We start from the raw sequence: 15,536 nt of genomic DNA, 5'->3' as shown, positions 1-15,536 counted from the left end.
ATACGAATGCTTTAATTTTCCCTACCAAAGTATTCGAATACAAGTAGAAATACTCCCAAAGCTGTATTCAAATGCATTCGAATATGAATACCCCATGTCTGGTATGTAGATGGGATAGCCTCTTGTCCCTTATCTTCTCTGGCTATCCTGGTTAGATGGTTGACTAAATGTATTGGTGGCGTTACCCTTGATGATACTCTGGAAGTGGTCTCGAAAGGAACCCCGGCCTCTTCTGCAGGTTGAATTTCTGTTGCCAAATTCTTCTCTGGAGCTACTCAGTGAGACCTTCTTTTACCAACATACTTTCAAAGACAACGAAAGTAGATAATCTTTCACTTGGACTACCTGTCTTCCTATTTTTTGTTAACGACATTATTGATTCTTTTCACTACAACATATGATCCTTTTCAACACCTACTTAGCATTGGAATTTTTGTTTTTTTATGACGAGAATTGTTCAGCTATACTGTCATCTCGATGAAATTCAGTTCTAATAGCATTAACGTCATAATGACTTTTCAATATATCAAAAGCTGAATACGTAAAACAGACAGTTCTTGTGCAAAATTTTTTAAATGCAATTAATAAAACGAGACATGAACATTTTTACTTGCACAATAATGTATTTGTAAAGTTTAAGAAATATAAGTTAAGAGAAACTTTAGAAATCCTACATGTTTTGGTGGAAATAATTCCACCATATTCAGCTGATTTAAATATTTTCCAGTTAAATCAAGTCAATACTCTCCAACACCTTGAAAGATATTGTATTACATGGTTATTAATCCAGTCAAGTCACTTGATAGAACTTGAGATGGCTACTAAACTGCCTTCAGTGATACATGAACACTTCATACTTTCTACTGCTAGATCTGGTCACATCAAGGCAAAGTGTAAATATTGGGAGTGGACTATTACTTCAGGAAAACTACTCCTAACTTGCTGAAACATCTGAAGGTAAGACGTTTTATCAATTTTGTTATTAGGAACTATATTACATGCAAATTATGTATATATATATATATATATATGTAACATAATCTATGTGTGCCCATCTGTCTGTTTGTCCGTTATCTAACTACTCCTAGGTCGCTAGGCCAGTTTCAACTAAACATTGTGAGATGGTAGTTTGGAACGAGGGGCATGTTAATGGAAGGTTCACAACGCCTTCCACTCCCATTATTGATGATATTGAGCATTTATTATCTTTGAAGTAAGTTAACGTTATCTACATTCATAGATGGTGCCACATTGTTACACCAAACCAAAAAAGTTATTAAATTTTACGTACCCTAGTGGGACAGCAATAAGTCTTCGGACATACAATGCTAACATCGATTCCCCTCGTTGGACACAGCAGATAGCCCAATGTGTCTTTGCTATAAACAAACACACACACATTAGATTTTCTATAACACAAATACACACATACAAACGCCTTATATATCTTGGAGAGTGTGCTAGCATGGAAAATTGCCGCTACTATTGCAACAATACATAAACTCAGATGAAGTTTGTTCTACAATAGCCACCAAAACGCTCATATGAAGAGCCGTTTCTTGAGCTATACCCATTTCCTACTTTGACTCGTGACCTTACAGCTTCACCCCGTAAAACACGGCCAATGATCGTCAATAAATTAATAAACGTGAGAGAGTGTGGAAGGAGCTGGGTGCTGAAAGCAGGTAACAAAAAGCACCCCTACCGCACTACTTTGGACACTACCTCTTCATACAAAGTCACACTGACCATCGCACAGTGTATACCATGTTTTAAGTATATACATAGTGAGTTTTTAAAGTTTATACAAAACTTTGGGTGAGATAATAATGAATAAAGTAGTGATATGTTCTGTTATAAATAAATTGTGTAAAAGTTAGGATTTTTGCGTTATTTGTCATAACATCCACCCTATATTTTTTTAAAGTTCATAACCCGGACAAAGGACAGGTACCTCATCTTGCACAATATAATATAGGTAAATTAAATTTCTAATGCGTGTTCATTATTTTAATTTATTAAGTATTATATATTTTCATTACTTTTATTATAAACTATATTCTATATTATATATAACTGCGATATTTGTTATGATATATTTTTATTATTTTTATTGTTGTAACTATATCCTATAGTTAAATTAAATTTCTCATGTTTTGATCTATATTATATAACTGAGATACGCCTTTGTATTTCTAGCCTGATCATGAGGTAGAGCTACAGAAGCCTACATTTGTTTTTGGTACTTCCGCCCAGGTGCAGCAGCCTACAATAGCAGTTTATCATACAGAATCAACTAAATATAAGTCTACACACCCTCGTCACAAGCACATCACTAACAAAGTCGTTAATCTTATTGCCGGTACACTGCAACCCTTCTCAGTGGTGGAGTCAAAATATTTTCAAGATCTAATGGCAGCCATGGGTTCTCGGTATATTCTTCCCAGTTGCAAACATCTGTCCACAATGTTGATCGAGAGCAAGTTTGATGAAGTCCAAAAAGAAGTAATCTCTTTACTGCAACTTGTGCCCAACATCAATGTCATTGTAGATATCTGTAATAGCAGATACATGCGCAGCTTTCTTGGAGTCGCTGGTCATTTTATACTTGACTGGAAAATGCAAACAGTCATGCTGGCATGTCGACGTTTCAAGGGGCGTCACACATCAAATAACATTGCAGCTCAATATGATGAAATAATACATCTCTTTAACATCAACAATAACGTTTGATATCTGAGAGATGATGATAGCTCATCTATAGATAGTGACTCAGAAGATGAGCTTTTGAATGAATCTAAATCAGCAGACAAATTATCCTAATTTCTTCCTGAACATGACCCCTGCTTTTCCCACACGCTACAGCTTGTGGTAAGGGATGGCATGAAAAAGCTGGACCATTGCTGAAAGTAATTTTCAAAGCATTAGCCATCGCGTCCTACATTCGAAAATAAATCTAAACAACTGATCTACTTCAAAGAGAGGCCAGAGTTCAGTAAATAACACCAACATGATGGAACTCGGAAATTAAGATGATTAGGTCTTTATTGAAGATTCCCTAGGAGGAGTTGCATAATCTAGATACTGGTACAACGAAACTTACTTTTCATGATCGAACTGTGCTTGCAGATTTGGTGACAATATTGACACCTTTTGAAGAGGCAACATATTTTACCCAAAGTCAGTTCATTGTTACCTCCAGTTATATAGTGCCATGTGTTTATAGGCTGATGTCTGAGATTGACAGCATACAGTCCATATATAATTTCAATCTTCTCTGAAGGAACCTCTTCACGTAAGTCTGACTCAGTATGAGCAACGAAGTACCTTCTGCTTGGCTGCGGCATTGGATCTCAGGTTCAAACTTGACTGGTGTTTCACTAAATCCATGGTTTATGAATCCAATCGAATTCTCCTCCAGCAAGAAGTCAAGAAAAGTTTCTCAGCAAATAATCCTACAACCATGGAACCAAAAGTAACCTGTTTAGTTTCTTTGCTGCCTTCAAGAAACCAGCCACCTCATCTTTAGAGAATACAGCGATCAATACCTACCTCGATAGTCCTTGCATTCCTGAAAAAAGGAACACTCTAGATTATTGGAAGATCCGTGAGAAAAAACGTTCCTACCCCATATCTACTAACCAAACGCAATATGAGTGTTCCAAACAAGACGTTCTTCACTGACAAGACGTTTGAGAGACTGATGTTAATAAAAAACCAAAAACAATCGACAACTGTAATATCCATAAGTCTGCTTTAAAAATATATTTTTTGTTCTAAAACTTTGTTATTGCATTTTGAAATTTAAAAGTGTTGAAATGTTATTATTTGTTAAATTTTTGTTTGTTTCAGTTTCTAAAAACGTTTTTTCACAAAATATAAGTATTTAAATCCTATCGTCTGCTGTTTTATCATTATTGCATATTACCTGACAAAGTATTCAAGAATACATTCCTATGTATTCGTATTCGAATACTTAGCATTTTTCCAATAATCGTATTCATACAAATATTAAGTATTCGTATTTGTATTCGGTTACTGATCTCCAGTATTCGCTTCCATCCCTGTTGCATACCAGCCTCGAAAGAGAAAGCCACTAAAAAGACTAGGTGAATGTATAGTATAATGTAGTATTTTATTTGCCAGTTAGGATTGTTCAAAGTATTATAAGATACATTTTCAATTTTATAATTTAGTTCTTTGCTAAAGAGGACTGCTAATTATGATGATATAATAACTGAAAAGCTTTGTATAATATCTAGAGACAGGGTATATTATTTATAAATACGAGTAATTATTTAGTGAATGAGCTTACGAGTTCAGTGCCCGAAAAGTTGTTCAGTTTAGAAGTGAGATCTGTTTATTTACTCGAACGATTAGCGAGGAAATTCGCTAAGTAGGTAAATTTGTGAGTTAGGTATACTAACCATTAATTTCAGTTAAACGTTATTAGTGTATTAGATATACAGTAGTATTTGTCGAAATGTTTTGTATTTGAAGGTAGGCTTACAGATGGAAGTGGTTATAGCAAACGTTAAAGGAAAACAATTAATATATTCTCTTACCAAATAATCCAATCCACCCAACGATAAAATAAGTTAAAGCAATAGAATGTTAACTAGCATGTTTGGACGTTGTTGTAAACTCTGTAAGATTTGTGCCAATACGCACAGATTAGGAAGGATTATTCAGTGTTCATAATCATTAATTGATTATAAAAGGGTAAAAATATGTCGTAAAACGTATATCTAAAGAACCTTAACCGTAGTGCTCTGTCTGATTTCAAGTTTTTATCTTTAATACTACATCGTTAACAGATATGTATTCTTTTTATTTGGTTTTAAATACAAAGGCATCCCACGTGTAAATTATAAAACGTTTTAAACAGCTAAACTATAAATTTCACCTCTTTCTTTTCTCCCAATGACACCGTGTAAATATGTTTGTAATTAAGCACAAAGCTACACAATGGGCTATCTGTGCTCTGCCCACCACGGGTATCGAAGCCCGGATTATAGCGTTGTAAGTCCGCAGACATGCCGCTGTGTCACCGGGGGACTAGTGTAAGTAAGTACCAGTACAGTCTTTAACTATTGCATCCTGTGTTTTAGCCGTCGTACAATTTTAATAACTATTCCATAAATTTATGAAATAAATATTTCTTATTTTGTACTGTTTTTATATTTGTTTACAACGGTTAATTGCACTTTATACCAAACCTTTCTATACCCCAATGAACTGGCGTGTTGCCAGAGATACGAATCGTATCATAGTGTGGCGACAACTTTAGCACCTATTTATCTGACTCACGAATCTCAATCCCTGAACATTGGGGTAATCCTTCATCACAAAATTCCTGATCCTGACCCGACCTATAGTAGAAATACGACTGGGTAATTTTGTCGAAGCCTTGACTGAGATTGTTAAACCCGAAAATCTCAACATTTCGATGAAGGAAACTTTCTACATCATCCTTAAAAGTAGAAAAAAAAAATCCAAAAAAAAAGAGCAACAGGCTTCGAAATAACGTTCAAGTCATTTGGGAGCAACGTCCCATTCGTAAAGTGGATATTTGAATGCGAAAGAATTATTTTCCCATTTTCATAAGGAAAATGTCGGAATAATAGTAATTATTTTCGATCACAAACCTGTAAAATTACTTAAAGCAACTCCAGTGAACTTTGTTACCTTTGGTCTGATTACACATAGCCTTGGAAGCCGAACTCTTTGTATAGGTTCTTCTGTAGAAATTCTGTCAAAATATATGGGTTGAAATCGAACGCCGCGCTTCGCAGATGAACGCCATGGATAATTAGGGCAGTAGTTCCAATTAAGGTGACAAAAGTCTTGGATTATCATTCACATGAAGTAGAGACTATTTCTCAGCCTAATTAGCTTAAAATTTATAAGAACATAACCATATACACAAAATTAATTTTATGTACATTCAGTTAGTTCTGCTTATAAGAAGTAAGCAGAGTCTATTAATTCTCTGCCGTTTAAAAAACTAATGTCACAAGTTGTTTTATATAGTAATTAACCCTTTTTTAATTCTTGCTAAAGTCTTATTGACAACGCTATAGGTTTGTAGTTTTGCTTTAGATTTTTAATTAAAAGTACGCAAAAGAACATATAAAAATTTCACTTTTTTCTCCATCATGTATTAGGGCCAGGCCTAACCTATATCTTAATTTAAGAGTAGCGGTAAAACCCTAGTATTCGATCAAAGTTTGGTGATGAATGCTTGTGATCTAACCTTCCCGCTTGTCTGTCAGTTCAAAACTGGCTACGAACTAATTAATAGTCCTTGTGAAGCTTTGCGTGAAATTCTGGAACCATAATGTATTCTTTGAAACCAGAGAATCAGTTGTTGCAGAAGAGAAACATTTTGTTTTTGGTTGTGGGCTATCTATTTCGTTCTAGAACAAACTAGTAGCCTGTGTGGTCATAAAAATTTGGACAGCGAAACAGCTTACACAATCACAATAGTTTTTATTTATAACTTTGGAAGAATATGTAACCATATTATATACCATTTCTTAAAATAATCATTTGTGCTCGTCTGATTTGCATTCACACTCTAAGTTTCCGAAAATTCCTTTAAATTCTGAAACAAATCTATCTCGTTTCACCTGTCAGTATTATAAAGTTAGGGTGTTTCCTGTAAACTGTTATGTTTGTGTGCTAGTCAAATATCACATTTTTAGGATATTTATTAATATATAGTTTTATTTGCAACGACCGGAGGATTTTGTTATTATTGACAGTGTATTGATAAATCTCCGCTGAGCATTCGTGTTTATAATAATTTATTTGGCGTGTGATTTATTATTTGCTGATTGAATACGTTCTCTTACGAAATCTGAAATAAAATTGGCCAGATTCCTTTAAACCAGACACTGTGGAGCCTATAGGGCTCAGAGTGCTGTCTTCTCCCCCACTCTTCATATATGACTTCAGAAATGAAGGTTTTATATTAAATTACTTAATACAACAACAAACAAACAAAACATTGAACTCAAAGCCTACGATAGCCCAAATAATAAGTATACAATAACAACATATTCATGAATGACAATATTAGGTAACGGACCGACTGACTTCACCAGTATAGGACCGATTAACTGCTTCTATGTAACTGGTTTTAAATATAAGTCATCTGTGCGTAGGATCACACATTTGGCGTATGAATTTCGTATATGTGGTTATATCGAAACAGTAACTGATTTTCTAGAGCTTAACATAATTTTATAACAAGTTAAGTGTCAGCACCTTGTGACATTCAACCTATTACTGGTTTTGCTTACATCTCTGTCAACTGGCCTAGCTGTACAACTGCATTAATATTATAGAAATATGACACACCATTTTGTTATGATAAAATATGCAGCGGAGAATTGAAAATTTAATAGTAAGTCCAATCGTAATTCCCTCCCACTAATTCAGCGGCTCTGAACATACAGAACAAACTGGTAAGTCACTTGTTAAATAAGGTATTATCGACTTTGAAGCTAAGTCTAAAAACAGTGTGACAGACATCTATGCTAAACAAACTTTTGAACCTTAGTTTGCGTAATATATAGTATTCAAATATCTGAGCCTATGCCCCAGCTCGCTCCCCTGGGACTGTGAACTTTCTTATAATCCTGTAAAATCATTAGACCCAAAAAGCCCAAAACCCTGTATTTGCTACAGCAGTACTATTATTAAAGATTAAAGACTTTAATGTTTCATAGCTTCGGAGTAACAAGACTTTTCATTATGTTCTAGATATTAATAAATATTTGTTGAATATTGTATAAAATTTCTTTAAACCTTAAGAACATATTTTAATTTCTACTAGGAACAGTCAGTGTTTGCCTAATATCTGCTACTTAGAGCTATATATCATACGGTACATTTTTTTTAAATTAAAGAGGCCAATTCAACATATATCCGCCATGCAATCCCAACATGGCAAATTTCGACACCAGAAAAATCAAAAACTGTCTATATCACTGCTTGGGACATGTGAAAAGGCATCTTTGTACCAAATCTCATGTAAGTTGGTTGATATACACATGAATAGTTCACAAAACCCCAAATTGTGCTTTCCTCGCTGAAATATTGAGCAAAAAGATAAAAATTTCAAAATTGTCTATATCTCTGTCTGGGATCTGTAAAGAGTATCTGTACCAAATTCAATGTAAATTGGTCGAAACAAGGCTAAGTAATTGACCAAAACCCCTAAAATTATTGATTTATTTAACCTTTAACCCCCCCCCCTAAAAATAAGTAAAAATAAGAATATCCCACATTTTTGTATGTTTATGTTTAAGAAAGTATCTTGTACCAAATTCCATGTAAATTGGCTGAAATACGGTGGAGTAATTGTCAAAAAAAACTCTAAAATAGTGCTTTTTGTGGTATCTTGAAACCCTATAATTAATAAAAATAGGTAAGTCCACTATTTTTGTTTTTAAATGTGTGACCTGTAAAAAAGAATTTGTATACCAAATCCTATGTAAATTGGTCAAAATATGGCCAAATAATTGACTAAAATTCCCAAAATTGTCCTCTTTTGTCAGCTCTGACCCCTCTAAAAAAAACAAAAAATGAGCAAATCCAACTTTTTGTGTGTTAGTTGAAAATTTATATTTGCCCCAATGTTCATCTTGATTGCTGTAAATATGACCGCATAGGAACTCAAAACATGCATTTTTTGGGAGGTTTGACCTTTGACCACATAAAATCTTTTGGGAGGTCTATATAAAAAAAAAAGTAAAAAAGCCATCTGGTTGTACTGAACCAAGGTATATAACCCTACGAAGTTTCAAGTCAATCCGCCGAGAAATGAAGGAATGACAGTCGATTGAAAAGTGTTTGGAAGAAGAAGAAAGAAACAATATAAAAAGAGAGAAATAAAATAAAAGTTATGTTTCTACAGGAGTCCCCTGATGAGTCAGCGGTAAGTTTGTGGACTCATAACTCTAAAACAACAGTTATACAGAAAGTCCTTTTCATGTAATAGCAATACAAGAATTTAGTGTACATATTACCATTTATTTAGATGGATGATAAATGTAATAAACATTTCAATTATTTATGAATTCTAGATCATATTGGATTTATTGTCTAGTTTTAGTTTACGTCTACTTTTATTCCTGCTTTCTCTGGATCTTAACACGCCAACGTAATAGTAACAGTAAATATTAATTACAGTTTAGAGAAGAGTTCAAATGTTTGCATGTTGTTTGTAATAACGATAGATAGATATGCGGAGAGAGAGAGAAGGATTAAAAGGAGTTATTTACAAAAATGTAACATAATTTATCGAAGACAAGTTTATTTGAGCGACAAAATTGTCCAGTTCTTGGGTAGAACTTGTGTTGACAGGAAACTGTAACGAAGTTGGTCATTGATTTATTACCTCTATTGCGATTTTCCCAAGTAACGAAGTTGTCTGGTGACAGACTGGTTATTTATTTGTCGCGAGAAAACCTATTCATTCTGTTTAGAACCCATCAACTGCTCGAGCACTACATACAACAAAACGTCTGTCCACATAAGAAAATGGTGCACTTTTCCTTAACAAGGATAGCTTTATTACCATACTATAGTCAGTTCTGATGTCCTTATTGCTTAAAAGATGTAGACACACTATAAAATGTGTAGATAAAACCTAACGAAGCAACTCCTGGTTTAAATAGCATGAGTGAAAATAGAGTGAATATATTCCTACTGGAAAAGCAGAAAGAACTAGGGGCGATTAGGTCTAGGTTTTAAAATAGCAAGATGTGTGAAAGGCTGCTATGGAATAAATTTTTATTTTATTAGTTTAAGGTTCGTAAACTTAGGCATAGAGTTTTATTCATTAAATGCGAATACTTAAAACAACACGCAGGTGTAATTAGGTAGAAATACCACTCTTTTAGATAAATATGAACATTTTAGCTGATGAAGTATTTTGTACTTGTAGTTTAAAATTTTTTGATTTCAGATAATTTAATGCCTTGTTTTAACTGGTGGATAGGCTCTTATTGTCTATTGGCTATTATTGGATTGGCTATTATTGTCAATGGATCTATCGTTTATATGCTTGTTAAGCACAGAGATGGACAATGGATTACCCGTGTTGTGCCCACCGCAAGGATTAAACCCCGGGTTTTAATATTATAAGCCCTCAAGCACACCACTGAACACCGAGGTGCTAAATTATCGTAGTTGTTTTGTGACAATCTACAGTTCTTATGGCATCCAACCGTCATGATGGATTTTGAAATATTTTAACTTGAAGATGGATCAGGGATAAAACCTAGGCAGAAGTAAAACAGTTTATTGTTTATTCAAGAATGTATTGGACTCTGTAGACTTACAGTTTAACAGGACTTTCTTACGAAATTTATATTTTACAAACATATATATTAACATTAAATTAGCAGTCTTTTCAAATGAGAAACTATGATTTTTGTGGTTGAAAATATACAGTGTTTGTGACGATAAGATTGTAATATAACATTATTATCATCTTATACTATATAATACTTAAATAGATTATCTTTATTTTCAGTTTCTCAACGTGGCTAATGTGTTCATGAAGATTTTCAACTTGATATGTATGATGTTACTGATTGGCCATTGGAGCGGCTGTCTCCAGTTCTTAGTTCCTATGCTTCAAGGATACCCTCCCAGTTCGTGGGTTGCCATAAATGAGCTCCAGGTAAGTTGAACAGCAAATGAATAAACGTTGAAAGATAAAAAAAACTGTGTTAGTAAAGGTGAAGATCTTTTGTAATCAAAGACACAAAGCAGTAGATAAAACAATAGATAGATAGGTTAAGGTACATGAAAGTAATCTAACAAACAATAATTTCTAAAAGGTTGTATGTATATAAAGAGGATACGGGTAAAATTAGAGGAATTGAAAAGGGCTTTGAACATTGAGCTTTAACATTCTTCACAAACCATCAATTTCGCTTTTATAAAGTATTCAGGGATGAAACGGTTGAAAGTCATTTGAAAGTTTTGACGGTAGAATGTTGTGTGGACTGGATGTTTCGTGGGATATTTTGACAAATGTAATATTTCAATGCTTAACTGGGTGATAGCAGAGGCTAAATTGGACCGAAACAGCGTTCCGCCTTCTTTCTCTTCCGGAAAGAAAAAATACCAAAGGTAATCAAAGATCATCCAATAGCAGAACAGCTACTGTAACGTGTTAATAATATGTATGGGCGCAGGAATTTGTTATCATAACTTAATATAAAAATGTAGATCCAATGCAAAGTTTAGGGGACATTGTCGTAGAAAGAATTTTTTGAGTGGTCAGGTCATTGCCGTGTTGCCATTTAATGAGATTGAAATTTTGAGCCATTTTACTGTATATACAGTATTCACACAACGTAATGTATTGAATTAAAAAAGACAAGTTTTAGTACATAAATTGTAGCTACATATGCCATGAAAAAAGTGGTCAGACCAAGGCCTGACTGACATTACGTCTTCCTACAGCCCTGGGGAACACCTAATCATCCTGTCCGAGCTTATATATACATGAGTATAAATATATATATATATAATAGATCTACTACTGCCCTCCAGTGACACAGCGGTATGTCTGCGGACTTACAACGCTAGAAACCGGGTTTCGATACCCGTGGTGGGTAGAGCACTGTTAGCCCATTGTGTAGCTTTGTGCTTAGTTACAAACAAACAGAGATCTACTGCTACTGCAAAATGGATCACAAAATAAATTTCCCTCTGTCTTCAAAATCCTAAATTAATCACCGCTTGCAAGTGGCAAGATATACGTAATCATATACAGAATATTGCGGTTTGTTTTATAACTCTCTAGGTTTGGCAACTCCAGAGAAAATATTGAATAAATTAAGTCTCAATCAAATTGAAATTACTTTCAAATTAAAGTTGTGTTCTGTTCGCTCAACACTATCAAGAACTTATTGAAAGTTCTAATGTGATTACTAATATAAATAAGGAACGATAATCTCAAAACTTTTGAAGAAGATTTTATTGAAGATAAACAGCACGGAGTACATTACAATACCAACTAAAGTGTGCTACGACGAATGCTTGTGAAAACATGAAGTTTTATGTATATTTTCTTGCTTTTCAAACGCCTTTAAAGCTTTGAATAAAGTACATATCGTTAACACATTACGACTTTGTTCATAAGATCCAACCAGTTCACTTAATTGTGTGGTATAATAAAACACTGATGAAAATCGGTTTAATAAACATCTTTATTGATAAACGATTAAAATCAAGGGCAGCCTTTAACTGCCCTTTTTTCTTACTTCTTAAGTTATAGATCCAAGAATGTGGATTAAAATGCTGCTATTTCTTTGTTGTATTTATTATCATAGCAACTGAAACGCCGGCTATACGGAAACTACAAAGTAGTATTATATATTCTTAAATTTCCCTGATTCCATTTGTAAAGTTATGTTGTTTTTTTATTTACGGCAAAGTTACTAATACTATTGCCGCACTCACCGACAATCATTGGGATACTTTTACTAACAAATAATGGGATTGATCGTCACATTATAATACCCAACAACTGAAAGGGCGAATATGTTCAATGCTGGATTTTGATCCCGCAACCCGAAGATGGCTAGTCGAGCGCTCTAATCACCGAGCCATGCCAGATCGTATGTGTAAAGGTATTAAATATAAGTAATACAGCGTTTAAGAAACAGTGCATAAGTTGTTTTCGCCAAATTAAAGAAAAAAGTTCAAAATGTCGGATAATGGAACATCAGTCAGCTGCAAAAATGAAAACTTTTGAAATAATATTATGGCTTCATATTTGGCCGAATATCCTAATTTAACCGGTCATAGTATTCAGTGAGATGAAATAAATGTTTGAAAAACTTTTTAAATAAAAATTATGCTTTTTCGCGCGAAGGCTGTGTTCATATAGTCGCCCCTAACTTTAGTTTGGTTTGTTTTAGAGCAAAGCCACATGAGGCTCTCTGGTGTGTCCATGATAGAGATTCGAGCCCCGGATTTTTGTGTATCAAGTCCGTTAACTTACTGGTGCCCCACCAGGGAACCCCTAACTTTGAACTTATAGACTAGAAGGAAGGCAGTTAGTTAACACCACTAACACATGAACCACTCTCTTGTCTGAACAAATAGTGGGATTTGACTGTCACTCTTATAGTGTACTCACATCCACAAAGTACAGAGCGAGTTTTGGAAACGAGTCATAAACCATGAATTAATAGTTAGCGAAATTACTAAGTAACTCTTTTCGGTTGAATTGTTTTATGGATAAAACATAAATGCCTCGCTGACGTTAACTTCATTTTGCATAATGTATTTATTACTATTTTCTGTATTGGCTTTGATAGACAGTAATTTTCCAACTTTCTAGCATACACACTATTCCTCCTCCTTTTTTTAACCCTTGGTAGCCTCCATACACTGATGTCAATTCCACTGAGGGGCTTTAATTAACATTTTGTTTTTTTGTGCTTGATTATTTACTTACTTTCCTGCTATTAAGCTATAGGAGTGAGTCTTTTAGGTGTAATGCTATAGGCTGTGTTATTGAGACTACGGAATTTTCAAAATTGCTTATGGTTTTGTTGATGTTGCATCTTGTTTTTCTATTGATCTTATCGTCAAAACCCATATATGATTCCAAGGAAGGAAGGAGAAAAATTTCCAATGAACATATTTCCTTTTTTGGTTTTCTTTACCATTATGTTACTAACTGTGGTTTACTTTTTAAACTTTTTGGTCTGCTGTATATCAAAAAAGTTGTTGTACAACCGAGGAGGTGTTTGGCTCAGTAAATGAAATCAGTTGCAATTGATGAAAGCCTTGTGTGTTATAATACCTATTAGTGATATTGTCGAAATAAAGAAGTTGGTTAGTGGGGGAAATGTTGTTGAAGTCAAGACCACTAAAAAAGCTGCAAAATTATAGAAAATTGGATGTTAAAGCCGACTATATTTGGTCTTCTAGCGAATGCTACGGCGAGATTTCTGGAATCTATCCAGACACACCTGTTCGAGAGCTAAAAGAAGTGTCATTCTATCAGGGGCACCATATAGTGGCAGTTAACATGTTATTCTAAGTCTGAAATTATCTCAGTGGGCACTTGGAATGTTAATGTGATGCTTAAATGAACGGCCTTACCTTCTTCAGTAATGTGTGTCATACGTGGCTAACTTAACTCAGTATTCTCAGCATTTTGGTATGGATACATTGCTTCGAATTACAAAAGTAACCCTAAGTTTTCTGCTTGTGGTAGACCACACTCGTGTTATTTTTGGGTGTTCACACATGCTCGATTTGGGCAATGGCCAAATGATTTAACAAAAAAATGATAATTGTAATTTGCCAAAGCTATAACCCATATTACGGGAGTAGAAGCATATACAGTTTTGTTTCTAACGTGTAAGAATCTTGAGATTTCTTGTGCCTCTGTTCCTTTTCGATTTTACTTGTTTATTGCTGTGGCAATGTTGATAATATTCTTCTTGATCGGCTGTTCACCAAATATTCTAGAATTCTCAATCCATCATTAGATTTCCCGATTTTCATTAGTTAATGTTTCAATGGTAATACACAGATTTTAAATTATTCTCAATGATTTAAGATCATTTCATGGGTAGTTTGTAAACACCCATATTTTAGCAATTTGGCTTCTGAAAATGTACACACTCCTTTTCAATCTCGAGATAGTACTGATATATAACATTTTGTAATGGTATGTTCAATGTCTTCATGCCTATGATCCTTAACTGTAATTACATGCTCCTCCTTATTGTATTATTTTTGCGAATCTTGGTTATGACACTCTACCACCTTTTTTCTCCCTAAACATACCATTAACAGGATTGTCAAGCTCGTGCAGGAACATTTTGGCCTGCGATGGTAAATTCAAAGAGATGTATCCTTTTTTTCTCTTCATTTTAGTGTCTTTCTCCAACAAAAATTATATTCTCATAGTCCCAAAGAAATTGGGGGACATTTTCTGTCTGTCTAAATTTACTCCTTCTCTCCAAGAATGAGACACTGGGAACAATATATCCCTATAATTATCCTACAATTTGTGATCATATGGTAAATGCTAGGCTCATTGGACTAGTTACATTCTCTCTCTCTCTTCTGTCAGAAATATTTCTGAGTTTTAAAGAGAACTTGTGGTGTCTAGTTGGCCTTTAGGATTCTATTTCCATTGCCTTAAAACTTAGGGGTTTTGCCAACTTCTTTCATCCCTTATTCTCTTTGGAGTGGTGATTTACTTCGAAACTATCGGTTCAGTTGTGGAGGGTGAACTTTAAATAACTTTTTACACAACAACACAACATTCTTATCATTAGGGATCGAAACTGATCCTTTGTTTTTTCAAGTTTATGTTATACAACTTAAAAGATGCCTTAGAGAAGGGTAACCGAGTTTTTAAGTTTGCTAATGACGTTTTTATCTGGCACAGTGACTTACCTTCAACAAAGTATAGGTAATAATGGCTGGAGACGGCTTAAATGGGTAATAGAAGAAAAACTTTAATATAAGTTTAA

General features: G+C 34.2%; 1 protein-coding gene across 1 annotated transcript in view; it reads left to right on the top strand.

Moving 5' to 3' along the window:
* The window catches only part of LOC106466126 (potassium/sodium hyperpolarization-activated cyclic nucleotide-gated channel 2-like), a 131,124-nt gene that overhangs the window by 92,756 nt on the left and 22,832 nt on the right, over window positions 1–15,536 (top strand). Inside the window, exon 5 of the mRNA XM_013926365.2 lies at window positions 10,550–10,699. Coding sequence (XP_013781819.2) covers window positions 10,550–10,699 — 150 coding nt within the window. The remainder of the gene's footprint in view (window positions 1–10,549; window positions 10,700–15,536) is intronic.

The sequence above is a fragment of the Limulus polyphemus genome, unplaced genomic scaffold, assembly GCF_000517525.1.
Source record: "Limulus polyphemus unplaced genomic scaffold, Limulus_polyphemus-2.1.2 Scaffold2160, whole genome shotgun sequence".
Lineage (NCBI taxonomy): Eukaryota > Metazoa > Arthropoda > Merostomata > Xiphosura > Limulidae > Limulus > Limulus polyphemus.
This window is presented reverse-complemented; position numbering and strand designations above follow the sequence as displayed.